The following is a 27,901-nucleotide window of genomic DNA, read 5'->3' as shown; positions in this document are numbered from 1 at the left end:
CTTTCACACAGTGGGCAATGAGGCCTTTCTAGTTCACTGGAGGCTAAAGGTTATCAAGAGTTAAAGGAGTTTAGATTGCTTTCCTATGCTGAAGGTGTTGGCAGGTAGTACAGAAGCAGATTTAGGTTGGGTTTGGAGGGATTATAGTTACTTCAACAGCTAATGAGGGGGCTCATTAATAATGAGAGGGCACAGGTCCTTGGTATTTTACTGATGCTCCAAATCCTCTAACATCTGCTGCCTTTTTGCATGTTCTGCAGTAACCTACTGCTTAGGCAAGAGGCAGTGTGTGATGCTGTTCCTTAGTTGTGAAATCTGTTTTCTTGAGTCCCTGAGAGGTCCAAGTGTGCTGACTGATCAGGCATTTCCCTGAGCATTGGGCTGCAGAGGCACTGAGCAAAACCCCTTGTAGGCCACACAGTGTGTGAGATTGAGCTACTGCTAAGTGTAGTAGCAGTTGTTTACTGATGGATGGGGTATTATTCAAATCTAACTATTGGTATACTGTCTTTCAGTTTGATACTTTCCTTAGTAATAATTACTTGTACATGTAATTTAACATTACTTTTCATCTTTGAATTGACTTTGAATAGCTTGCCAGTATTGCAGTACCAGAAAACAAAAATCTGTAACAAGCTACATTTTACTGTAAGGTACTATAAGAATACCTAATAGCATTTTTGAATTTTCAGGTTGCTAAGAACACTGTGAAATAGCCATCCAGTGTAGCTAATTTTCAGGTGCTACCACTATAGAATTACATTTCCAAACTCAATTTGTTCAAATTCATTTATGGAGTCATCTTACAAAGTACTGCTGAATAGAGTGGCTCAGTATTTTGAAGAATTCAAGATGGTAACTTCCAAAATGTTATGCAGAGGGATTAACTGTGGAAAAACGTCCAGATATTATTTTGTATGATCAGTGTTATCTCTTTCTTCAAATTAGTTACAGTTTAGTTAACAGTTAGAAAAAGTAAATAACTAGATCATGCTTGTGATTGGAAAAGAAAAATTTCAGCAGCTTGGCATTCTGGCCTTTCAAACTTGGAGAAGATTTTCTCTTAAATAACAGTATGGGAGGGGGGAATAAGGTGCTTTGTGACAAATCCTCTGTTTACAAACACCCTCTGAAGTTCTGAGCACATGCTTTGGTTTTATCACTTGTTTTGGTGGAGCATGGCACAGGGAGCTGAAGCTGTTACAGAGAGTAGTGTAGGATTTTTCCATTGCAGGACAACTGTGCATTGGAAACACATTTTTTCCCATGAAAGGGAGTGTTTGTCCTTCTGAGATGGACAGAAAATAATAAAAATGTTAGATGGCCTATCTTCTAAACTGAGAAGGTATACCTTATGATACTTACTAATATTTTTGCCAGAAGTGCCCTTCTACCAGTATAACTCTGATACAAATAGATTTTCTTTTTCTGAAGCAGTTGTCCCAGTGGTTGATAAGTGGTTCATATTTCTGGCTAGTTTTCATGATAGATCAGGTCCAAATAGCTAGAAGGTAAAATTTAAATAAATGTTTAGGTTCCGTTGTTTAAACAGAGACTGAATTTGAAAACAGATAATTGGTAGAAATAGAAGGAAGATCTTTTTGGATAGAAAAGAGAAAAAAAACTGTAATAGAGAACAGGAAAGAAGGCTTTCAGTATTGGAAAGGCAATGATGTTAATAATCCTTCATGAGGGAGATGTGCTAAGTGACCTTTAGAGATTTTTTTCCAAGTGATATTTCTGTTTAAACAGGACACTCCTGAAATTTCTTGCTTGTGTAAAAGGTAGAGAAATTGAAGTAAAACTAAATCAGAATAGATGAGTTAAGTGAATTTTATGCTCTCCTTAAGCCATGTTTTCTCATCTGGCTAGTTAAGCTTACACATCTAACCTTTTAGTTTAGTGGTCTGGCTGCAAGTGTAATGATTTTTAAAAGCTGACAAATGAGAAAAACAGCTCCTGATATTTTAGAACCACAGAAATACCTGTCTCCGATTATTCAAAAATTTCTAGGCTTTATATGAAAAAAATGTTTCTTAAGGCAGTGTTCGCAGCTTGGTGTGAAAATGGAAATGGCTTTGAAACAATTACTGTTGCTATTTGATTTATCTAACTTCCACAAAATCTACTTTTCACTCTTAGTGCTATGTAAAATAGGACCCATTTACAGTATTTATAGAGCTTTAAAAGGTATGTATATGTAGCTTTGAAAAGCCTGCTAAATTTTGACAGCCAAGGGTTCTCTGATTTTCTTTTTATTTTTTTTAGAGCATGATCAGAATACTGTGAAGAGTTTTGCAAATGCTTAAATGCAAAAGTTATGTGCGCCCTGCGCACTCCTGCAAGCCTTTCTTATCCAAGTGTTACATATTCTACCTTTCAGATGGAATCTTTGCAACTGGCCGTGAATATGGGATTAGGCATTTAATTTCAGGGTGTAGTTTTTTATTTCTCTGGAGTTCAAATTTTTGCGCTATTTGGTCCATTTTTAATTTAAATTAGTTTTATAATTACAACATGCTTAATGGCAGGGGGGAAAACGACTATATAAGAAAGCCTTTTAATGTTTTAAAAGCTGTAAAGGACTTTCCCTTAACCCGTGCCTGCTGATTTCAAAAGAACTAGGTATTGAATGCATCTTCGTGTGCTGTTCTGACAAAGTAGGAGCAGTCAGTGTGTTGCTTAGCGGGTCAGTTTGACAAATGCCATTTTTTATTGTTTCTTGCTTTAAGTGAAGGACTTGGATCTTGCACTCTTTGTAACAAAAGCGCTAACAAGACAGAGGTGTTTATTTCAACTTCTGTAGGCAAGTCAAAATCATGATGATAGGGGGATAAACAATTTTAATGATTTTAAAACCTTGGTTTTTTAAATTTCATTACTCGTTTTGTTATAGGTTGTATATGAGCAAGAAGGAGTTTTCATTCACTCCTCCTGTGGAAAAAATGATGACCAGGACAGCTTAATAGCAGGAATACTGCGTGTCATAGAAAAGGTATTTGCATAATACAGTTACAGAAATTTTGTGTATTTGTTGGCAAAGCACATAACGAGTTTGGCAAATCTTAAATGCCTTTTTTAAGTGTAGGATTTTGTAAATGAACAAACATCACATTGTGTTTGACATTGTCATAATTTATATGTATATGTAAGTCTTAACATAATCGCACCATGACTGTATATGGCAATAGGTACTTTGCTGTGTGGTGTTGAATCTTCTGTGATTTATATTGTAGGAAAATGAAGTGGTAGTAGACTGGAGACCACTGGACGAGACTTTGGATACTTCTAATATCCTCTGTGCTGGAAAGGTTTGTTTGTTATTTATCATTGTTCTTCATTATGTTTCTCTAGAGATTTTATTTTGTGTTAAGTAATGCGTAGATGGTCTCATAACTGGAAGCAAAACTTATTTATTATTGTAATTAATAGCTATATATAATCTATGGAATCTTATTTGCAGACTGCAGCCCAGTTCAGGTTATTAGAATACATGTGTAGGTTGACTGTATTTAGTTTTTACTTGGTTCACAAATAAAATAATAGGGGTCTAACTATGAATAATAAAGACCAAATGAGGGTAAATATATCACAGTCACCAGTCCCTCTGCATCTGCTGTGCTGTAGTTTGGTGATTCATTCTTCATAGTTAGACACAAAAGTGAGAGGTGCTGTTCTAATCCAAAATAAAAGTAGAAATCTGTGGGGGTTCCAAGATACAGTGATATGTGGTATTTAAGCAGTATTAAGAGGATGTGACTAAATAAAAAAGATCCAGGTTTTACGCTTAAATTAATAGTTTGTTGTGTTCGTAGAGTCTGCAAGAGAGGCAAGGATATTTTAGGATGTTGGAATTTACTAAGTAAAACCACATAGTCTTAGTCATAAGTCCAAATTTCCTGTGTTGAACTGTATTAACGCTTCTAATGATTTCAATACGTTTTCTTTTAATCTACAAAACAAAGATGCTGATTCTTTGTGTTGAATCTGAGAAACCAGGTCAATTTTCATGTCTTGTGGTTTTTGATAGTTGCTTTTGGTTTTTTTCTCAGGATTCCAGTTCTGTTGTGGAGTGGACTCAAACTCCAAAAGAAAAGTGTTCCCGAGGAGCAGACCGTCCAAGTAGCTATGAAGCAGAATGGGACATGGTCACTACAGTCTCTTTTAAGAAGAAACCTCATTCAAATGGAGGTACTTAAAAAGAAAATGTGGAGGGCTTTTTTGTGTGTAGGGTGTTTTGGTTTTCTTCCATGATGGTAATTTGTAACTGAAGAATTGCCTTTTAGATACAGTTAAATGGAATTTATTAGGACTTGAAAGGTTGGGATTCATTTGTGGCAAGTGGTGCATCTCTGAGTGTGGAAAAAAACTCACAAATGGGATAGCTGTCATCTGCCTCTATTTTTTTCTTTAAATTGGTAGAGAATTGTATTGAAAATTAACATTAAATAAAACTTCTTGCTTCATCATTAGATGTAGTAGCAGCTTTATCTGCACTGGGCTTGCATTCTTTAGAACAAATGGAATTCAATCTAGGTGTCATGTTAGAAATGAAAATGGAAAAATAAGGGGTTAACTACTCAAATGCATTTCCATACTGCAGGAGCAGGGGGCGATGGAACTGTAGAGTTATGACATACATGAGTCTTATATATGGTCTTTTTTACTTGGGCAAATTAATTCTGTAGCTACACCATTTTTGTTATAGTGTCTCAGTAGAGATGTTGAAAAACAAGTTGTGGCAAAAGAACAGTGATTTTCAAGTAATCTTTTTTCTCTGATTCTCACATAGTGTTTTTCCTTTAATTATACTTGTTTTCCATATATTATTTCACAGCCTGTAACTGGGGGCTATTGTGCTTATTTTACCATCTTTGTAATAGTTTTAAATGTCATGTCTATCATGTATGAATACAGGGTTTGGATGTCAGGTTATGAATGTTTTTGGGTAAAGCACAGTCCTTGGCTTTTATACACAAACACACACACACACACACACACACATACAGCATCTCTGTTGGGTAAATGTGGTTTATCACACCACTAGTTTGTATTGAATTTTCATCTCCAGTCAGAAGAACATGTAAGCATGTCTTCACCCTCAGTGAGTGTCACTGAGCACTACTGACTTGGATTATGCTCTTTGCCACTTCTTGCTTATTTCCAATTGCTGTCATTTGATGGGAGCAGGCCATGGGGTGTCCCAAATTCCTTCTAGGCATGCTGGCAATTTTGTGTCCTCTGGTGAAGTACACTTTAATCCCTTCTCCTTGAATATGTACAGTCTTGCACAGCATGTGTACAAGCTTGCCCATTAGAGGAGGAAGGGGTGAGGAGGACATTTCCAATTCCTTTGCCCTTACTTTGGTAGCAGCCTTACACAATATATGGCTAATAACTGTGGGCAGTGTATAGTTTACAGGATTGTAGTGCATATCATGTTTAGTTTGAGGACGTACCACTACCTGGTGGAAGTGCAGGTTAGATTTAGCCTGCTGCTGGAATTTGGTACATCAGATGTACATTTAACTGCTAGATCCCTTCTGTTGTAGGATCATAGAGTATCTTGGGTTGCAAGTGACCCACAGGGATCATCAAAGTCCAGCTCTTGGCCCTGCACAGGACAACCCCAAGAATCACACAACATACCTGAGAGTGTTGCCCAAATGCGTCTTGAACTCTTGTTAAGCTTAATGCCATGACCACTTCCCTGGGAGCCTGTTCCAGTGCCCAGCCATCCTCTGGGTGAAAAACCTTTTCCTGTAAACTGTAGGTACAGTTTAGGGGAGTAGCCTGATGGACTTGTTGATTGTTTTATAAGTCTGTAGAAGACAAGGAGGCTCAAAGAGAAATCCCAAAATAGCAGTTACAGTGCACATTTTATTATTAGAACCAGTGCTGGTATTTATATTTTGAAGTTGTTTTTTAGGAACAGTGACAGCTATAATGTAATTACTAACACTGAAAGTCAAACTGAAATCATGTGCTAATTTTGTTTTTAAGATGCTACAACTCATGCAAACGGAGAAAGCAAGTGGTCGTTCCTGTTCAGTTTAACAGATCTGAAATCAATCAAACAAAACAAAGAAGGCATGGGATGGTCTTATTTGGTGTTCTGTCTGAAGGATGATGTGAAGCTTCCAGCTCTTCACTTTCATCGTGGAGATAGCAAACCTTTGATTAAATGTCTTGAAAAGCACGTTGCACTGAATGAGTAAGTATCAGACAAAGTAAAATACAGATTATTGGTTAGTTCTGGAAATACAGAGTATTGGTTTACTTAAATTGCATCATGCATTTCAGATTAATACTTCCTGATTGTTATTCCCTTCCGTTTTTTATTAGTAGAAATAATTTTCAAGGTGAGTGGAACTGTGGTTTCGCACATGCATTGGGAATCTAAGCTGAAGTTTAAAAATTGTTGGATTGATTTACAAAGTATTTTAGAATCTGAAGTGTTACTAGCTCTGAATGCCTCTGTTGCCCCCTCTAGTGGATGCAGAAGCTTCTTGTGAACATGCAGTGTGAAAGTTAAATCCTTCATGAGCTACTTCTATAAAATGGGATAATTTGTGTTAAAATTTGAGATTGTCTCCTTTGTGCAAAATATGAATGAGTATTTACATGAGTGCAAGGTAACTTACAGTACTGTCAACTAAATCAATTGATATATAAATGTTTTCCCCCACAGTTCTGTTCTCCTGTAATTTCTTGCCTGGTCAGTGTTTCACTCTTGATCTTTACTGCACAAATCAATTTTCTGAGTATAAATACAGTTAAGACCCTATCATTCTGTTAAATACTTTGGGATAGTTATGTTGTGTTACCTCCAAGTTTTATACTGGGATAAAAGCCTTTTTATCAGCATGGCATAAGTGCAGAATAACGTCGAATTTTCTGCTCTCACCAGGTAGCCATAAGTATAATTTAGGAAGCCAACAGATAAATAAGGTTAGATAGAATATGAAGAAATAAATGCAATGTGATGTGTATGCCTGTAACAGCTGTAATACCAGTGTAACATGTAATCTGTTTTCAAAAGTGTTTTGCTATTGTCACTTGGAACATAGTAGTCTGATGACAGATTTGAAGGTGGATAGTGAAATGGCTGCAGGAATCCTTACAAAGGGCTCTTCTTATATTGGTTGATCACTGAGGTCAGAGATGTCTTCAACAAGTAGGGCAGGCTGATGCTGAATAATACTGAGGAAAATCTGGCTGGAGAACAAGTCAGTAGGATGTGAGTGGTGTATATTTATTGAACTGATTTGTGAAAGGCTTTGACAGTTTCAAGATACAGTGTTGGGATTTGTGATAATCAGAAGTTTTCAGCATGGTCAGTGTATCCAGTTGGTGGAATGATACTGGCTGTAGCATTGGATGTGAGCTTTGTAAGGGGAAAAGTTGGGAAGACCAAAGGAGAGGCTAATAGGGGGACAAGATGAACTTGTAAATAGGAATAGTCTCTGTACAACTGTAGATTAGACAATCCTGAATGACAACTTCATCTTAAATCCGGAGGGTTTTTTGCTCTAGGTTCCCTTCCTTAAACACCTTTTCATTTAGTGCAGTAATTTCCCAGCCTCTGCAGGCATAGGGAAACATTGTTGTCCTGCTGTCCTCCTTTCTCCCTCTCTTCCTTTTTCTTCAAGGAAACTGTTCCATTTTTGAGCATGCTGCTGTGTTTACTTATTTGTGGATACCTTCTGACTAGATGCTGGAAAGGTGGGGCAAGTTTTGGGAGCAACTGATGTAGCAAACACTGGATAAAAATTTGTGTTATTGGTGAGTCAGAGAAAGCTTTGTATCAGATCTCTGTCATCTGTTGCCTGTGAACTGCAGCAACATATTTGAAATTTCCTAACTAATTTCTAGGATAAGGCAGCAAAACTCGAGGTGATGTTCAAGCTTGAAGGATGTGTTGTGCTGCTTGGTATTGCCACCTTGAGCAGTTGTAAGCATTAATGAATGCAAGAGCAGCTGCTTCAGGAACTTTAAAGCAAAAAGCAAGGACAGCTACAGAAATTCAGTTTGGATGACCTTAAACATTGAGCTGAGCAGGAACTTCCAGTTTTAGTTTTCTTATTCAGTTAAGGTCTCTTCTGTCACCAAATTCACTTCTGTTGTTTAGTCATGAATTAGGACAATTATTTTTCTCTAAGGAAAGAGAAAAGAACCAGTAGACCATCCAAGTTATGGAAATGACAGAGTCAATCTGTATGTTTCTGTTGTTTCCTAATGGTTATTCATTCTTTAGTACATAACGTATCTCAACTCACAACCTCATTTAGGAAAAGGAGTTTACTCAGCAGTTTGGATGCAACAAGCAAATATTTGTCAGTGTAATTACTCATTATCCCAACTTGTATTTTATAAAACATGTGATAGTGATATTAAGGCAGAAATTGTAGCTTATCTATATATCATATTTATGTTATAGGTATTTTCTTATATTCCTATTACCTCAAAAGATTCTATCCTTCTCCAACACCACTCTTTACAAAATATCACGTCACTGCTGAAATCATCATGAAGCAGCTAAACTCATACAAAATAGTTGTATGTTGTTGCCCTAAGGGTTATGTGACTTCTAGTTTGATTGCACCAGTCTAATATTGAGAAAATACCATGTGCACAGATGACAGTTTCTAAGTTGCAGGACTATGAGGAAGTTTAAGGAAGTGCATAGCTCACAAATGTTTGAACATTACCTTTAGGTGCTGATGCCCGCCTGACTGTCCAGAAAGTGTGTGTAATTAAAAGGGAGATATGGTACAAAGTTTGAATTCTTTTAGTTCAGGAAAACATAATACATGACTCAGCCTTTGCCCCTGTGCTGCTCTTTAGAAAAAGCTAGCTGAGCTTCATTAACTGTTGCTGCCTCAGAACTATGACTGTGATGTCTGGCTGTCTGAAAAGAAGATCTCTTGTTGCATTTCATATCCGTCAGTGTTTACAGTGTCCTGTCCTGTTGGAATGGGAAAGAGATAAGGCTTATTAAAGTTCTTATCTTTGACTTCAATAACATGGTAGATGATGCAGGTGCTAATAAAAAGAAAAGTAATTTTTCCTTCAAAGGCTAGAAATAGTGGATTTAAACTTAGTGAGAGCAATAGAGAGGTATTTTATAAATGTAAGTCTGTGCAGTGGATTAGGGTCAGATGGCAAAGTGCTTGACTTTCTCCTGCCTTGCAGACTCCGAGGCTTGAATGTCAGCCTGAGCTGTTCCGAGCTGTTCTCTCTTCTGTCACCTACTAAGCACTAAATTGGTGATTCAGCAGCTGCTTAAGGAAGTAATGGGGTGCCTGTGCTGAAGAAGGGGACAAAATGGGATGTTGCAGGGGGAGTAGGTGTGAGAGCAAAAGAGCAGATTCATTACTAGGAGCAGCATGGATTCACTGCCTCTGTTGTCACTATTTTCATCTGCCTATGGAACCCTGATGAGTAGCAAATGTATTGAGCCGGAGTGTAAAAATAACAGTGAGTTAAGCCAAATTGGGTGTGTGTTCGTTAAGCTTTTGGAGTCTACAGAAATATATTGGCAGGGCTGTACTGAGATAATTCTGTTTCACAGTACAATGGCTCTTGTGTCTTTTAAGCTCCTATCAATAGGAATTTTAGAATTATTCTGACAGGATCTGTTGTAGTACTATTGGTTAGAAATTTGTTGATGTGCTTTTATGTATTGAAAAGCAGTTTGTATTCCTTAATGTAATGTTTTACAGGGTGCCATAATGTAAGATTTACTAATGGGCAGAAAGGATTCCTTAACTGCATGAGTGACATAGGGTCTTTTCACTTCCTCTATTATGTTAAGGGAGCTTCAACATATATTGTGTTGAGGCTGGCTCTGCCTCACTGCATTTCCTGTGCCACATTTTTTTGTCCATTGTCAAAAACAGAAAACTACTTGAGGATAATTTTGTCACCTACATGTAAATGGAGTTGTCTTACAGAATAATTTCTCAAAAAATTTTCTGAAGCTTCTTTTTTCGGGGAATGAAATGGTAAAATTCAGAATTAATATGGAAATTACAACCTTTTGAAAAATGAAGGTCCTGTTTTATGTAGCATTAGTTGGTTAACTTGTGCCAAGGACTAAGAATGATCTTGCATCAAATCTTTTATTTTTTGCACAAAGCCTGAAATGTGACCTCAAAAAACCAGTAAATGTTCTGAAAACTTTACAGGAAAAAAAAGCAGTCACACCCAGACACCTTTTTTAAATTTTATTGCAGATCTCCAGACGATGAACGAGTTCTTCTTGTGAAAACTCAGAAGTCACTGTCTCAGTCTTTTGAAAATCTCTTTGATGAATCATCATATGGCTTATTACAAGTATGTATTACCTTTGAGTTTTTTATTCTGAAGGCACGTATTAAAAATGCACCCTACCATGACACAGGACTATTTGCTAAGTAATCATTTAATGACATTGCAGAAGCAATAATGCCATTTACGACGTTAATTATTGCCAAGAATAATGCCATTGTAGAAACATTGACTGTATCCTAAACCAAATGCTTACTATAGAAAGTACACTTAATTGTAAATTGTTTTCTATGATGTAATAACTTCTTAACTTTCCTGTGGTATTACTTCAAACCTGTTCAAGCTCACGTTCTCTGTGATTCATACATTTGGGTACAGAAAGTCTTAGGGGGAAAGGAAAAGTTTTAAGAGTTACCAAAACATGTTAATTGTAATTTTCTAAGTTTTCCTTGACTAGGTATTCCTTTCGTTGATATTTTCTGAGACTTTTGAAAGGATAATGCAAATACAGCAGCATAGAGGGTCAGTATTGGCAAAAAATATGGATTTTTTTAATACTACAGCTGCTTATCATTTGATGGGGCTTATGAACTTGTGAAAGTCAGCAGCAAAACTTGAGTGACTTAAATGAGGCCAGAGGGTTGAGCTACTGATGTGTTTAATTAAAGAAAATCTTCATTAATTAATTACATTAGTTTCTGGATTTAGTTGTCAAATCAAGATTAGTGTGAAATCCCTAGCAGAGTACATGATGGTTCAGGCTGTGTTCTCTGTGAGGGTAGGGAAGCTGGGTGTAAGGTACATGTTTTGCACCAGGAATCCCTGGTACAAACAATGGCACTGATCCACTTCCATGGGTAGGTCAGGCGTACTGAGAACACTGCTATCCAACTTTTCACATCAGTTAGCAATATTATCTTCATACTTAAGATATGTTTTTAATCATGTAATGATTGATCTGTGTTACTGCCAATACATGAAACTGAAATAATTTTGAGATGTACAGTACTTTTCCTGATGCTTTGCTTTGAGTGCAAGAGTACAAATGTTTGTGTTTTGCTTGTTTTCCTTGTTATAACAGAAATGGAAAAAAGATCCATACATAGTAACAATGGGAAAATTTTCCAAAGTCACAAACTATATTGTTGGTAGTTTACGTTCAAGTGATGCGTCAAATCAGAGGCGACCACCATCAGAAATGGCAGACTTTCTCAACGATACCATTCCAGGGCTGAAGATAAATCAGCAGGAAGAACCAGGATTTGAAGTCATTACACGAGTGAGTCTGTAAATGAATGCTACAGATGCATTGATTGTTTTATGCACTCCTTTAGAGGAATGGTAGGACTTGAAGCATGATGAGTTATATTATTTATTCAATTGTGACATATTACCATTTATTCTCAAGAGTTAAGATCATAGTTACATTTGAATATGTCATTTTTATGCATGCAAATGCGAGTTTTCTTTGAAAGGAAGTTTGTAATAAATGAAATGGTGACTATGGTTGCAGTAGAGATGCTACCTTAAAAGGTGACCGAATTTATGTTCAGTGTTTCCTCTGAGGTCAATTAGAGCTACATTAAGTACAATTGGAGAATGCAGGCTAATAACCAACTTTATTGGCTAATCACTTCTAACATTTCAATTTCTTTAAGATTAAAACAAAATACTTAACTGGATGATTAATGTCTAGAGTGTATAAATTACAGATTTATGTATGATTTGAACCAAAGCTAGAATGAACTTATAATGGGATCATGAATCACTGTGGATGCCTGTTGGAGTCTTTTACAGATATGTGGAAAAGGTTTATTTTTAAATGCTTGTGATTATTATTTAAGCAGCTTACATATTTTTAAAACATTAAACTGTTTTATGTGAGAGATTTTTTTGAGTTCAAGCTAGTGTTAATATCTTAGCAGTAGCTGCATGAACTATGTAATTCTAAGAAGTTGCTGCCTAGCACTTAGTTAATTTATCAGTGAGAAAAAGTGTATCAAATGCTATATATAGAAAATAACATTGACCTATATGTCTTAATCTGACAAATGCCTTGGATTTCTAAAGAGTTAAAACACGGATTTGTGGGTTGCTATCATAAAAATATTTTTAGGAAGTAAGACTTTACTTTCTGCTGAATTCTCCTGTATTTAGACATGCAATTTGGGAACTGAGAGACTAAGCATAAATTGAAACTTTTGATGGGTGTTATAAATTCTGAAAGTACATACATCCTTGGGTTTTTTAAGAGGCTGTGTACTAAAACGGATCTTTCCAGTCACGTTGTGCAGTCTGTGTAGGGGTAGCATCTCCAAACCCAAGGTGGTTTTCAGTTCTCTCGTAAGATGCGCTCATGTATCAGGAATGTGTTTTTGAAGTGAAGCTCCTGATTGTCTTTAGTTGCTGTGTTGCATTAGTTTATAGGAACCTAGCTCAGAGGCATTTGTGGAGTTGGAAGGTTATTTAAAACACACATACATACTCCAAAATTTAAGATATTAACATGTATAGCCAGGTCCTCAGCACCAAGTGTCTTACTCTGAAGATCTGTTTGTGTTGGCCAACATGACTTGCTCATGTGGGTGTAGCCGTAGATCCTTAGAGTGGCTAACTGAGGTATGTGCATGTGGAAATGTAATTGCAGTGAATACAAGAAACTGGCAAGCTTTGTACCATTTGTGCAGTTGTTTACAGCTGCTGAAGTGCTTCACTGGGAGTCATGTAACCTTTGTGTGTGTTTCAGATCGACCTAGGGAAACAGCCTGAAGTTAGTAGAAGAGAGCCAGTGTCAGCTGAAGAATGGGCTAAGAATATGGACTCTGAAGGAAGAATTTTAGATGTTGACTACATAAAGCGATTGATATTCAAAGGGGTAACCAGTTTTTCTTAATCCAGCAAGACCTATGTCTTGATTTTCTCTTTTACTTTCATTCCCAAACCGTGGCTATGCTGCTTTCATTACACTTGTAATGTTTCATGCAGAACTTTGAGCATGACTCAGACAGTCATTATTGGGAGACTTCATAAAGCATGGTTTCATGCCAGTCAAATACCTCAGCAGTCTCACAGCTATATAAAGTGCTCTGCAAGGGGAGAGATCTTGTTGTGGCTGGCTAAAGGAAATAAGTTGAAAATACAGAAGCTTAAGTGATAAAATGAATGAAAGTGGCTTTCAGGAAAAGACCAATGTTTCAGTATTAGGATATTCGGTTTATTCTTTTCTCTTAAAAGGTTTTTTCTTACCCTTCTCCAGCAAAAACTTCAGGTTTTGCCCAGCAGTTTGGGGGGAATTTGACCCTCTTCAGAGCAGTACTAAACACTTTTGCTGATATTTTTAAATGAACTGAGAGGTTTTGCAATATGAATGTGAATTTAGTCTCAGTGATGGAAATTTTGAAAACTTAATTGCATCCTGTAGCTTTTTTACCTAATGTTACTTCAGTATTTCTGTATTTTGGTGGCAATTCAGCTGCCTTAAGGCACTCGTGTGTCTACTGATGCATATTTGCAAGCAGAGAATGTTCCCCAATATTCATGTGCCTGATGTGCCCAATTAAGGACCCTTCCACAATCATAAGAATTACTATAAAACTTTTCTTCCTGTAGCCCGCTTTCCTGTCATCTCTGCCCCTTGCCAGGAGAGCGAGTGCTCTCTTTTATTTATGACTCAAGATCCCCAAAGTGGGGATAGCAGAAGTTCCTTATTCTTACAACTGTACTGTAGGAGCTGCAAGAAGCTCTCTTGATGAGAGCAGGATATGATTCAGCTCCATACATTTTTGTTACCTAGTCATGTTGAGCATTACTTGGAAGGACTTCTGACAAGAAGGCTTCTTGAGTAGACACACTAGTATTTTTGACTGAAAGGTTCACTGAAGGTGGGCCATGTCTTGTGAGATGAATATATTTTTAAAAAAACCCAAATAAATAGAAGACTAGTCCTCAAGATCACTTTGTGGCAAGACCAGAAGTTTGGCAATTGTAACCAGAAGCAGCATTATATTTATATACATACATTTTAAAGGTACTTTTTTTTGCTTCCTAAAGTCTGTGATGCCTGTAATGTTTTTATTTTTAGCAGTGAAGCAAAAATACAGGAAGAAAATGATTTTTGAAGTTCCTTTTTTTACCTAAGTGTGAATCCAGTGCTTCTACACGTTTTTGATACTTCATATCTATTTTTCCCTAGGGTCTCTGCCATACTTTAAGAAAAGAGGTGTGGAAATTTCTTTTGGGGTATTTTCCTTGGAATAGCACTAAAGAAGAGAGAGCAAATCTGCAAAAAAGGAAAACGTGAGTACGGTGACTTTTTTCTTACAAAATAAATTTTAAAGTTACATATTTTTTAAGACATAGTGATGTAGAAAGCCTTTTGAAACATAGCTGCTAAAATTGGTGAATGCAAGAACATGTGACATTTTCTTAAATTTTTTTATACCAAAGACATTACATAAACAGGTTGTTGTTATTTTATGTATTGCAAAGAATAGATGGAATGAATGCTTAAATTTTAAAAAAGAATGTTTGGTGTCAAAATTGTCTTTCTTCTTCAGGGATGAATATTTCAGGATGAAACTGCAGTGGAAATCTGTCAGTGAGGAACAGGAGAAGCGAAATTCAAGATTAAGAGATTACCGCAGTCTTATAGGTAAATTCACATTTAGAAACATACTGAATTGCACACACACTTTTAAAAGTTAATATGAAAGTGAAAAAAGTACCCTTTCGAAGAGCCTGCAAGAGGAGGCACTAAAAACAAAACATTGCTCTTTTCAGAGATGTCTAAACTTGGTTTTATACTTAATAGTAACACTTTCTCAACTAGAGTATCTGTTCATATTTTATAATTTCTTATAGGGATTTGTGTATGTGCATTCTGATTTCTGGGGTTTTACGCCTACTTCTAAAAATTTCATCAAATTTGCTGAGTATTAGCAATTTGTATCGTCAGTTCTCTTTGGTAGTGAGATTTGGGCACCAATGTTTAGGATTACTAAATATATTTTCAGGAGACAGGCCAAGATTTCTTTGTTATTCTGAGAGAAAGACTAAACTTATTTCAGGCAGTTATTCAACAAGGAAGCTGAAAGGGTCAAAGTTATCTAGTCTTGGTAGATGAATAAACTACATTTTTAGAGAATGATAACAGAAAAAAGTATTATTCTGAATTTAAAAAAGATCATGTGTTTGTTTCTGTAGAGACAATTATTTTAATTTTTAAGCATTTGAAATGTATGTGACAATATTAGGGTTATGTAGTAAAATAGATCCAAAACTACAGAATACTCCCTTTATCAAACTGCATTCAAAATTTTGCAAAATTTCAAAATATATTGGTCTTGAATTTCACCTTATTAAGAGCATACTGTGTGCTTGTATGTTATATAATGTATGTTTCAGGGATCAAAACTGCCTGATGAAAGAGGCAGTTTCATCTGCTGTGAGTTACAGGAGCTTGTTACACAGCATTTATAAAATGCTGTTAGGAACTTTGACAGTGTCTTTGACCTGATCGTGTGGGAACTTTCCAGCTATGGCTTATGCTGTACTGCACTGGTATTCATAAATGGCATTGTAGAGTTAACTCACATAAAATTGCTTTTAATCCTTTAAGTGTAAAACATTTTTGCTGAATTATAATTAGGATTTTTTCCGTAAAATGCATTATCAAAGAAAAGGGAGAAAGCTTTAAAATATGTTTGTGCGCAAATCCCTTCATTGCAGATAGGAGGGATTTTCTTTATTTTAAAATACTCTTTATTTTGAAATGACATTCAGTTTTGCAGTTGTCTCTAACACTTCAAAGTTTTGCAACAGTGTTTGAGGAATAAATCATCATCTTTGACATTCTGAATTAATTTGATACTGGCTTTGTAGGCCTGGTTTTGAAAGTGTTTTTAATTCTGGACTTTTTTCCTAGAAAAGGATGTTAACAGGACAGATCGAACAAATAAGTTCTATGAAGGTGAAGATAATCCAGGACTGATTTTACTTCATGACATTTTGATGACCTATTGCATGTATGATTTTGACTTAGGTAAGTTGTGTTGCTCTGAATGTAAAAGCCTTCTTGGCTTCTGATACGCAGCTTTGCTTATTCTAAGCCCTATTAATAGAATTGAACTTACAATGATTACAATGCTTTTTGTGTTTTTAAAAAGATTTAATATTCTGTAGTATTTAATGATGTAGATAACTTTGTTCAGTTTTTCTTCCTCGCTTCAATTTGATGCCTGTCTTAGGCATCTGAGCTCATCATTTGTGGTGGGATTGGGAATTAGGTGGTAGATTGTCTTCACCACAGATCTACTATTGTGGGGTTCTTTTGTTGTTTTGGGGGGTTTTGTGTGGTTTTTGTTAAGTTTTTGTGGTTTAGGTTTATTTGTGTTAATTTTTAAAATAGAATTGAAGCAGGCTTGCTTATCAGAGTTTTAAATTAGCTTGGGCCTTTGGAACTTGAGTGTTATATATATTTTTAAGACTGATAATATCAATAAAAATGATAAGCCAGCTGCCACTGCTGTAATTAAAGCTCAGCATGCTGAACCAGCTGTTTGTAAACATGGTGTTCTTGTGAATACTTTAAAAGCTGATTCTTGAGAAGTGCACTTAGCAATCTGTCAAAAATTACATTTTAGTGCATGCATCTGCTGCAAAGGCAAGAGCATGTAACATCTTTCTTTAATCTCAGTGTTAATGTGATGGCTAAGCCTTGGCTTCTTGTTGATTGTCTTGAGAGGGAGGGAAAGGAACTTGTAGCTGTAGTTCCCCCTCCACCCCTGGCATGACATTTGGTTGTTGTATACTTAGGAGCTTTTTGGGTATTCTGTATCAGAAAAGTTTTTGGATTCTAAAAGCCCACTTCGTGCCAGATTTTGAGAACAAGAAGTAAGAATAAATCTTTAAGTGTTAGTTATCATGCTGCAGAGCTGTAGTTCTTGCCAGCTTTTGTTCTCTGTGAAAGAGAATCTTGATGTTTGGCTTGAAAAAAGAGAAAATTAAAACTGATGGTTTAAACATGTAGCTCTGTTTCACCTCTTTCCACATTTCAGCATTCATTAGTGCACAGTGACATTATAGGTGAAAGTAAAGCAGATTCACCACCTGCTCCATGTCAAGCATTGTTGGGATGGTTTAAATGTGCACAGTGGAAAAGTCTTTTGTTTTATAAACAAGCAGGAATAATGGAAATACAGTAAATTTGACATTGTAACTGCCCAAAGCTTCTACACATTGGTGCAGTGCTGCTCTTAATCTTTTGACAGCAGCTTTAGAGGGGTCTGAAAAATGCCACAAACTGCTGGATAGGGGAGGAGACAGAACAGCTGTTAATAGAATACTTTTCTGAATTATTTCCTTAAGTCTGCATTAAGGAAATTTGGTTTATTATTAACTAGACTTTTAAACTGTCTTGGACAGAATTTTCTCTGCATTTATTTTAGTTAGCTATAGTATTAAATATGTGGGGAACAAAACTTTTTTTTTCTTTTGACCTTTTAATTATTTAGCTGTTTACTGTTGCTTAATTTTATTATTCTCACAGCTGCTCCATATTTTCAGTTACTGACTCTAATCCTGTTTTCAGTTACATAGTTACAATTACATCATTAAGAAATAAAGTCAGCCAACTTAGAAATGTTATGTTGAACCAATCACTGATGATAGATACACACATTTATTGTGTTCTCTTATTTAGAGAGGTCAGCAACAAATGCGTAATAGATAAGCACTAGCATCAGTGGTAATTGGAAGAGTTGGGAAGAAGGGAAAAAAAATAGCTGTAAAAATCATTATGCTCTACTTAACTGTTAATTGAAAACAAGAAAGCTGGAAGAAGCATTAAAAAACTAAAAATCTGAAAAACTTTCTATAATACTAAAATTTTATAGCTGTTAGTAAAAGTTATATGCTTTAGTGGGCATTTCCTTCTCCAGTTAAATGAAGCTTTTCTTGAAAGTATCTGAGTACTTTTTAGGTGGTACAAACTTTATGCACCAGTTCTAGGCACACAAACTAAAATAACTTCTTTGAATCAGATCTAGATATATGTTGCTTTTGTGCTTCTTGCAAGCAATACTTTACTATTAATTCCCGTTCTCACTTTGATAGGTTGAATTCTTTGTTGTTGTCTGCTTGGTTTTAAAAAAAGTACTGTTCAAGCAGAACAGTCCCATACTTCATTAAATAAAGGAATCTTTAAAGCATATTCATTGATGGGAATACAAGTGCTAAATGCAAAGTTTTCTTCATAAGAACTGTTGCACTGTGATTTTCTGGAATTGCAACTCAGCATCTCTTTAAATGAATTTGAGAAAAAAGTCTTCATTGGGGATGGATGGGGGAGTGGGAAGATATTCGAAAGTTTTAAATGTCTAGAAGAAAGTAACCAAGTACAAATAGAAAGGAGACTATATACAAGTTTGTATTTGTGATGGTGCAAGGTATAGACTTAATCTTAAAAATATCAATATATGCCCCTGAGTTCTATTTAGAAACATTTCTACTAAAAATCTATTGTGTACAAACTCAATTTATACATATTTTAACAGCCACTCGAGCAGTGAATTTGCTTTATATTCTCTTTAGATTGGCAGAAATGGCTGATAAATCTTAATCAGATCTGCTGGATGTTGGGGCATATTAATATAAATTTGTCTTTACTGGTAGTTGAATTGGAGAATTATAGTATCTGTATGTGCTAACATTTGTTTCACTCAGTCATCACACTTGAAAAATTACTGTTTAACTGCTGAGTTTAAATTTCTTTTTGCTTTTTTCCCTCCTCTGCTTTTTCTCCATCAAGGTTATGTGCAGGGGATGAGCGACTTGCTGTCACCTGTCTTGTATGTTATGGAGAACGAAGTAGATGCCTTTTGGTGCTTTGTATCATACATGGATCAAATGGTAAAATGAGGCTTTTTCAGCTCACATAAACAGATAAGCTACAGATAATATTTGGGGTTAATTTTACTTCATAAATTTCACTGTTTTTTAAAAAATTCTTTTAAAGCAGTCATGTTTGGAATCAATATGCTTTTGTTGATTGAGGTTGTGGTGGGTTTGCAATAATATTGCTGTGCAATACAGGCATATTTGGCTCTTTAAGAATTCCAAACTAGTGTGTTTATCAGGAGTCCTTAAGCAGGATTTTCTTCAGGATAATGGTTTCATTGTAAACCTGCCTTTTGGCTTTTGTTAAATGCAGTTTAGACTTTCCACAAACTGAAGCTTTTTTGACTTGTGCATGTGGCAGAAGAGTGTGTGACTGATACGAAAGTAAAAGAAAATTTGGGGTTTTTGTTTGAGTGCAGTTATGCTGCTTGGAAGTACAGAGCTTAGGCAGATTTAAACCATCATTTGTTACATGCAAAAATGTTAACAAAGAAATACAGTTCAGTGCTTTAGCTAAACTTCTCAGTAAAAGGCAGACATTTCATTAGATAGAAGTACAGTTAAATATCCATATGTTAAATACCTAAAGGGTGAGGACCACTGTTGCAATAACAAAACTTACTTTAAAATAGCCGCAAATCTCAAAATTGAGTTAATAAAAATTACAGTGCTAATGTTTTATTCCATACAGCATCAGAATTTTGAAGAACAGATGCAGGGTATGAAGACACAACTAATTCAGCTGAGTCATTTGCTTCGTTTACTAGACAGTGGATTTTGCAGTTATTTAGGTAGGTGTATTATTCATACACAGTAACTGAAACAGCTCCCTGTATTCTGCTCCTTACCACTCAAAATATAATTCCAGTACTATATGAATACAGGACTTGTAACTGTATAATGCCTAAAATATTTCAATAATTGCTCCATGCTTATTGGAAATATAGGGTCATCCTGTTACTAATTTTAAAAATAGCTATACTATGGCAAATATCTTTGATTCTAAAAAGAGCCTGCCATCTTAAAAATTAGTGATGTGAGCATGTACCTGTAAAGTGTGGGATTTTTGTTTGGTTGGTTTTTTTTCACCTGTTGTCTGAACCTAATTTGATGCTTCTGAAATGTCATACTCTTATTCCTAGAATCTCAAGACTCAGGCTACCTTTATTTTTGCTTCCGGTGGCTTCTTATCAGATTTAAAAGGGAATTTAGTTTTCAAGATATTCTTCGACTCTGGGAGGTAAGGAAATATTTCATCACACAAACTTGTGCAGGTTTTGGACTTTAGAACAAAAAGCATGGATCATTTTGGAAAGTGTTTAAGATGCCGATATATTAAAAAAAAAAAAAAGGATTTAGTGCAGTGATCTGAGGACAAGTGAGCATTTCTATGTCTTTTTAGCCTAAAGAACAATTTGTGGAATTAATGAAAAAATGCTTACTAGAGCTGATTTGGATAAATTGGCTTTTGCAAAAAGATTCAGACAGTAGCCTTCAACTGAGACTCTTGAGTGAAAATAGTAAGTTAACTGTTAATGGAAAACAGCTCATGATAAAAGAGCATTTGTTTGATTAATTCCTTGTATTGGTGATTCTTTATAGATTAAGTTGAATGAACCATTGCCAGTGTAATTTGTGTTAGCCAAAACCATGAGGAGGATGATGTCAGAAGATCGTTAATCTTGATGTTAAGGCCTTGTGATGCCAAATAACATGATGTAAAACATCAAAATGTTGAAGTTCTGATAATTCTGGGTTGAGATCTTTCTTTTGATTTAGGTGATCTTGGGATCAGATGGAATAATTAAGATGAACTAATATTTTTGTCTTTAATCTTTTGTCCAATAAAATTGAAAAGTGTGTCAACAGTACAGTCTTATTGTCTAAGATGCATTTAACAGGGGCACAATATTCACCGAAAACTCAGAAGAAGAGAATAAGTGTTCAGATGAACAGAGGGAGTATTTTCTAGGACATAACATCATATGTGTTGGGGAACAGAAGGGTAATGAAAGAACAGGGCTGAGATGCATAAAGTTTGTACTATAATGAAAAATAATGTTGTTTCTGGTGTGATGAAAAATAACGTTGATACTTTTATTTACTTTTTCCACTAATAAAAAAGGAGTCACATAAAAAGGAGGACCAGTATTTAAAACTGTGTAAAGTAAATCTTTTTTAGCTTTTTTTCCATCAGTTGGTGGAATTTACTATCATAGAGTATTGAGGTGGTATTTCAACCACAGGACAAAAACGTTTATGGATAACAGTCATAAATAAGGAAACCAATATGTACAAAACCAGAAGAATTCTCTTATTCCGAGGTATAAATGATAATGATTTGGGAGGGGAGATGCATTCATCTCTTCCCCCACATATTATGTTGTCTTCTCAATATTTTTTTAAAGACTAATTTTTCTTTTTAAGTTGATGACAACAGTATTTTTATTTATAGTTTATAGTCCCAGGCTAGCATGTTTTTATCACCTCTGCTTTAATGCATATGTATGTGTACGTACAGAAAAGAAACACACTGTATTTCTCTCTCAAGTATTTTTTTTCCTCTCTTAGGGAGACGATGGAAACCTATTGATATACGATAGTCTTATAGGTTTCTTATAGCACATCATAATGTATGTTTACTACAAGTATTCAATTTCTTTGCTAGGAGATATGGAATGGGAAAGGGAGTATCTTTTCCCTTCCAAAACCAAGTAATTAAGGTATTATGTTGATGTTTATATGCGAAGGTCAGTGTCACCTTGATCAGTCCAACTTACAGTGGGCTGTTTTTCTCTTGTGCATGGCCATTTGGCTGACAAGGTTTGCAGTAGCACATGAATTGAGGGAATCCATTTGAAGGCTATATTACGCTGTGACATACTCCCTTGCAGAGTTTAGAATGGCATGAAGGAGAGGTACCATCTGAGATATCTGTTCCAGGTTCTAGGACTTCTAGGGCATTTTCTGTCTAATGTGTTAATTTTGAGATTCTTGTGGTTCTCTGTTTCTGTTCTCTGACTTGTATGAACCACTAAGTTAACATCAGATGCTTTTTCCCTGTTCTCACTGACTTTATGACTTCCAGCGTTTTATCACAAAAAAAGGAATGAGAAAGATTCTTCCCCAGTCTGGTTTCTCCCATCTCCATTCATCTTGGGAGATACCAATTCTCATCATCTGGGGTAAAGGCTAACTCCCAGCCTTTGCACTTGCTGAGCAAGAGCCATAATCATATTGTGGTAGAAAATGTAAGTGGTTGTTTCATTGCTCTGTGACAGAGTTGCATGCGATAGAGAGGTGACATTCCACCTTGTGTAGATAAACTGAGACACGTTACGTGAGTGTAGTTATTTGGGATGTTACATGCAATAACTTTTGTGTGTGGGTTAAACTACTCTGGCTGCAGAAGGGTTTACTTATAGCTCATTTTAGCAGTGCCTCTCAAACACAGTCCAGATAACGTACTGATGCATTTCTTAGCTGTCCCAAAATTGAGAGTTGTTCAGTCCCTGCTTGACACTGGAGAGACAGGAAATATCACCTGGTAATTCCAGCCAGTTCTTAATCTTCTGTTTGCACAGTGGACCGCTTAGAAGAAACCCAGAAGACAAATTATGTAACAAAATTACAACTAAGTCACATCTAGCTCCAGTGTTATTCTAGTATCACTTGCATAACAAAAAGCCAGAATGACTTGGGAATCAGTTGCTTTACATATATTGGTTACAATATTCATGGCTGCTGAGGTGGCGCTAGAACAAATGAGTCCTTATTGTGTAGCTATACTGGAAGGAAAAAAGTTATTGCTCCTTATTTTTATATTGTTACTTTCATACTTATAATTTAAAGGCTGTTCTTTCTTCCATCTTTCCAGCATGTTGTGATGCTGCTGTTACACATCTACATACGTAACCTTAAGTTCGTGCTCTACTCCAGACTGCGAAAGGTTTATCAAAAATGGTAGCAATGGATTTTTTTTCAGCAACTTGATGTTGAACCAAATCAATGCACAACTGTCAATATGTCCTCCTATGAATTAGGAGTAGAAGAACACAGTAGTGTGCAGACAGACGGTGTTTGGTAGATTATAGGCATTTTCAGTCAGTTGTTATGTTTTTATCAGCCTACTTGCATACTAGTCTTTCCCCTGGAGTGAGAGAATACTTTAACAGAATATTGGTTGTCTGAAAAAGATGCAAAATTTAATTTCTGAACTGGATCTTAATTGAAACATTCAAGATTAATTGCACCTTATTTTGGTTGAGCTTGGTTTAGATATCTTTGGGATTTATACAATTCTTTTCACAGGTTACATGTATTAGTGATGAAAGTTCAAATATAAGCTCTTGCTCAGCTGTAAGTTTTTTGCTAACGAAGTAACTAATTTTCAGCAGTCTCATTTCTTACCTGCCTTTTTAAAGAGTAAATCCGTTGTCTTAAATCCCTTTATCTATCAGGGCAATTCATGCAAGCAGACTTCAGCTTCTTTCCAGTTTTGTTGGCAGAATTGTTCTCCAGCTTTCTGCCCACCACACATGTTCTTTTCAAATACTTTTTTTTAAAAAGGTTTTTCTGAATGTACTAAAATAGGGTATTAGTAGTGAGGTTGCACTTTTCTGTCCCTGTGAGCTCAAGAATAATTAATTGTGTCCTCCATGGGACCAAAAGCCAGTGTGTCTTCAGTCAGAAAGGAATACCCACCCACTGCCAGTACCTGCATGTACACGACTTTGGGTTCTCATAGTGGTGGGATTGGGAACGACTATAGCATTTTATTTATAAACACTAGAACCTTTTTAGCTGTTGCTGGGCATGACACACTTCTGCCAATCCACACTTAATGCAGATACTCTAAGCCACACAAGTAGCTTTCAGTTTCACAAGCAGCTTTGTTAGCTTCAGTTACTTCTGTTTCACATAAGCTGAGGCAGAGCCCACACTGACAAGACCACAAGCTCAAGCAGCATTATAGTGGACACTGTCTTAAGAACTAGATAAGCATTTGGTGACTCAGACTTGCAGTTGTCTCTAAAGGGCCAAAAGTAAAATTCCAAATAATTTTACAAATACTTAGTTGCTTTCAAAAACAGCTTATTGTTAGTTAAGTGATTTGGCTGGAGGATTTATTTTCTAAGAACTACTTTTCAGAGGAAAAGTATAAATATTTCAAATGTGGGGTTTTTATATTTTAACAGGTCATGTGGACGGAATTGCCTTGTCAGAATTTTCATCTTCTCCTTTGTTGTGCTATCCTAGAATCTGAAAAACAGCAAATAATGGACAAGCACTATGGCTTTAATGAAATACTAAAGGTACCAAATTCTTACGCATTATTGTGCTGGTTTTGGCTGCAACAGAGTCATCTTCCTAGTGGCTAGTATGGGGCTGTCTTTTGGGTATTAAATTAAAATATTAGTTAACTTTTTGGAGTTAATGCAATATGATTGTGGTTTATGTTGGGGAAGGGAAAGGTGCATACCATCTTCTGAAGGGTTAAATGTCAACAGAAGGTCTATCCTGCAGGCTTTCAAAATGGTCTTGGATGTCTGTGTTTAGTGATAAGATCATTAATAGATTGAAAATGATCCTCCTCTCAGATGAATGCTTATTATATTTAATACTAACTTTTGCTTTATCTTCTATGATCTGATTTATCACCTCTGAAAATGTGAGCTGCTGGGGGAAGTATGTAGAAGGTAGACAGTTTGTGACGTTTAGGGGTACTATGGATTCCTGTTGCAGACCTTGGGTGCTGGTGAAAGGCAGCTGTTCTGTACTGTATCTTTGAGTAGCCTCAAAGCTTACAGACTAGCATTTCATAGCTTAAGGGGCAGTCTAGTAAGGTACAGTATTAGCGTGCAGTGCAGTATTAGTGTATTATTAGCAGTGCAGTACAATATTAGTGTATTTTGGGTAAAACAGTTATCATTTATCTCACTATGCCTTGTGAATCTATTTTTAGCACATCAATGAACTGTCTATGAAAATCGATGTGGAATATATACTCTGCAAAGCAGAAGCAATTTCTATGCAGATGCTGAATTGCAAGGTAAAGATACCTATCTATCTACTGTGAATGTTTATAGATAGTAAAAGTATGTAGTTAGCTGTAGGTATTCTTGTATGGCTTGTGAAATAACTGAATGTCTGGGTACAGTGAAGCGTGTTGTGTAGCTATGTAGTGCCTATGTTCAAGAAATCTGTAAGCAAGAGTGATTTTATAGAGTAATACTGTTCACTGGGGAAAGCTGAATTGTGCTTTTTGGTTGTGATTTCTTGACTCTCTCTAGGTAACCTCACTCCCAGAAATTTGATGTTTGGTGTACTCAAGAAGAACTAGTTGAAAGGTGCATTGCATTGAAAGCATGCCGGACTTATTAGGCAAAAACTTGTGGGTCAATCAATAAAAATAATTTTAATAACATGAAGTGTAATTGTAATAATTGATTAGACTTTTATTTTTGTAATGAAGATTATACTATTAATCAGGAATTGATTCCTGTGTGTGTTCCCTTTGCTGTCTTTTTGAAAAGCAGCTACAGAAAATGGTAAATGTAATGTACGTATTGCTGAGAGAGACACTTTCAGTACAATTAAGTTCAGATGAATGATTGCTCAGATGAATGAGTACTGGAAATGCAGGATGGACAGAGGGGACTTAGTTAACTTTTGGCATTTAATTACAGTGATTTTTAATATTTCCTCTGCCGCCTCCTTTCTAGGAACTGCCTCAAACAGTCAGTGAGATCCTGGGGTTAGAGAACAGTTCAGTAACACCGGATTCAGACACTGGAGAGGATGAAAGTGCAGCCGAGTTGAGTTGTCCAGCATCATTATACCAGAGTATCTCCACTCCTGTAGTCGCTGCCAATGGGACGAGGGACGGCTCTCAACAGGCGGCTGAGACACAGAGCCTGACTCCTGCGTAATTACCCTTGGTCACCATGGAGAAAGACTTCTGCTGAGCATGTCTGGTTCAAGCACTTGAGAGATGGATATTTAAATTTGGTGTTGATTAAGCTTTAAGGTTGTAAAGAAAATCTGTACTGTAATGCTTTTGCATTAAAGCTTTACAACATGACTCAACTATTTTTGTAGTTTCTTCTACCAAAATAGCCTTTTGTTTTCAATAACATTCCTTAATATTTTTGTAGCCAAGTGCATTTTCTTTTTGCTGGTAAACTGGAAATGGATGGTGATTAAGAATGAATGAAATTTCTGCATTTGCTGAGCTTTCACACATATTGATGTAAGACAGTGTGATTTGATTTGATTTGATTTGAGCAGATTCACAATATGTCAGCTAAAGCTGCTGTACAAAATTTTCAAGCTGAAGTGATGCTGATGTGCTAAAGGAGGATTCTTTTGTAAATGGATTTTCCCTATCTCAAATGTTTACAAAAAAATACTTCTAAGTATTTGTTGCTGGTTGAATGTAGATTTGAAATGGACATTCATACTTGCACAGTTTAATGTCCAAATACTGATTTTTGTGTAATTGGGAGTGGATGAACAGTATATTTTTACATTAACATATCTTCACTTTATATATACATATATATATATTTACACACGTACACACACTATATACACAAATGTTTGTGAATACTAAAAAGGATAGTGGTATTTTCAATATCTGAATAAACTTGACTGTTCATTCATGTGAATCAGTTTGACCAAATTAATGCACAGCTCCAACCTGGGCTCTTTTTCAAAACTTTTCTAACTGAAGGTAGCTTTCATGTGAATACATTCAGTCCTACACTTGATGTAATTTTGCAGTTGATATCTTGCAGACTTTACTAATGTTCATATTTGCTAAAATATTAACTGATCAATTAAATACACTGTTTTTATGGCAACGTTATTTGGAGAATTAATAAGCAGGTTATAAAAAAGCCAACCAACAAACCACACACCAAAACAGTGATCACAATTAACATTAATGCATTTTTTGTATCTGCAAAAGGCAGTGAGTTTATTCCATGCCATGCTGATGTCCTTTGATGTTATGTGAAACTTAACATAACTGATTAAGTGTATTCATTATTTGGTAACTATTGTACATATATAAAATAAAAGTCAAAGCTGATTTAGTGTTTTTAATTAAATAATATTTAGAGAAAAATCTAGTTGTCTGATTGTTAATGTAAGAACATGAGACAGAAGGGAGAGCTAGTAGTTAGTCCATGGATATGACATATTTTGTGGATAATGAAGGGTTGGGGGAGTTTCTGCTTGTTACTACAGAGTGGAACACATCTTTCCTCTCTAGGTAGTTGAAGTGTGGGATATGGCAGAGTTTTCTTTTCTTGTGGAGCAGTTTATTTTTACAAATATTATTTGTGCCATCTTAAGCAAATACAAGTAATACAAAAGGCTTTCATAGATAAATCAAGTTGTTGCAATAATTTGGAAGTCGATTCAACTTCTGTCACCAGTTATGTGCAAACACTGGACAGCTGAATCAGTACAGATTTTGGTTTTAATATTGTCAATGTGCTATCTCTCATCAGTTAATAAGAACTTGAGTCCTATACCGTGAAAGTCAAGGATTCACAGCTCAGCGTTATCTGTAGCCTTTCATTTCCTGCCCAGGAAATTACTGTGAAGCATCATGCCTTTTTTCCCTGGTGAGCATTGTACTTCTTGGCAGTTAATTTAATGTGACAGAATACAGAAAGGCATTAGAACTTAGATATTCAACACTTAGCTTCAAAGATGTTAAGCA

General features: G+C 35.8%; 1 protein-coding gene across 1 annotated transcript in view; it reads left to right on the top strand.

Annotated features, from left to right (window-relative positions):
• Nucleotides 1–27,262, top strand: part of TBC1D15 (TBC1 domain family member 15) — a 35,274-nt gene extending 8,012 nt beyond the window's left edge. The window contains exons 2-17 of the mRNA XM_063396449.1: nucleotides 2,897–2,995; nucleotides 3,237–3,311; nucleotides 4,053–4,191; nucleotides 6,004–6,214; nucleotides 10,239–10,338; nucleotides 11,354–11,551; nucleotides 13,019–13,147; nucleotides 14,465–14,568; nucleotides 14,829–14,923; nucleotides 16,196–16,312; nucleotides 19,079–19,179; nucleotides 19,859–19,958; nucleotides 20,310–20,407; nucleotides 24,366–24,482; nucleotides 25,133–25,219; nucleotides 25,893–27,262. Of these exons, the coding sequence (XP_063252519.1) occupies nucleotides 2,897–2,995; nucleotides 3,237–3,311; nucleotides 4,053–4,191; nucleotides 6,004–6,214; nucleotides 10,239–10,338; nucleotides 11,354–11,551; nucleotides 13,019–13,147; nucleotides 14,465–14,568; nucleotides 14,829–14,923; nucleotides 16,196–16,312; nucleotides 19,079–19,179; nucleotides 19,859–19,958; nucleotides 20,310–20,407; nucleotides 24,366–24,482; nucleotides 25,133–25,219; nucleotides 25,893–26,099 (1,977 nt within the window). The 3' untranslated portion in view covers nucleotides 26,100–27,262. The remainder of the gene's footprint in view (nucleotides 1–2,896; nucleotides 2,996–3,236; nucleotides 3,312–4,052; nucleotides 4,192–6,003; nucleotides 6,215–10,238; nucleotides 10,339–11,353; nucleotides 11,552–13,018; nucleotides 13,148–14,464; nucleotides 14,569–14,828; nucleotides 14,924–16,195; nucleotides 16,313–19,078; nucleotides 19,180–19,858; nucleotides 19,959–20,309; nucleotides 20,408–24,365; nucleotides 24,483–25,132; nucleotides 25,220–25,892) is intronic.
• The last annotated feature ends 639 nt before the right edge of the window (nucleotides 27,263–27,901 follow it).

This window comes from Prinia subflava, chromosome 4 (genome assembly GCF_021018805.1).
Source record: "Prinia subflava isolate CZ2003 ecotype Zambia chromosome 4, Cam_Psub_1.2, whole genome shotgun sequence".
Classification (NCBI taxonomy): Eukaryota; Metazoa; Chordata; class Aves; order Passeriformes; family Cisticolidae; genus Prinia; species Prinia subflava.
This window is presented reverse-complemented; position numbering and strand designations above follow the sequence as displayed.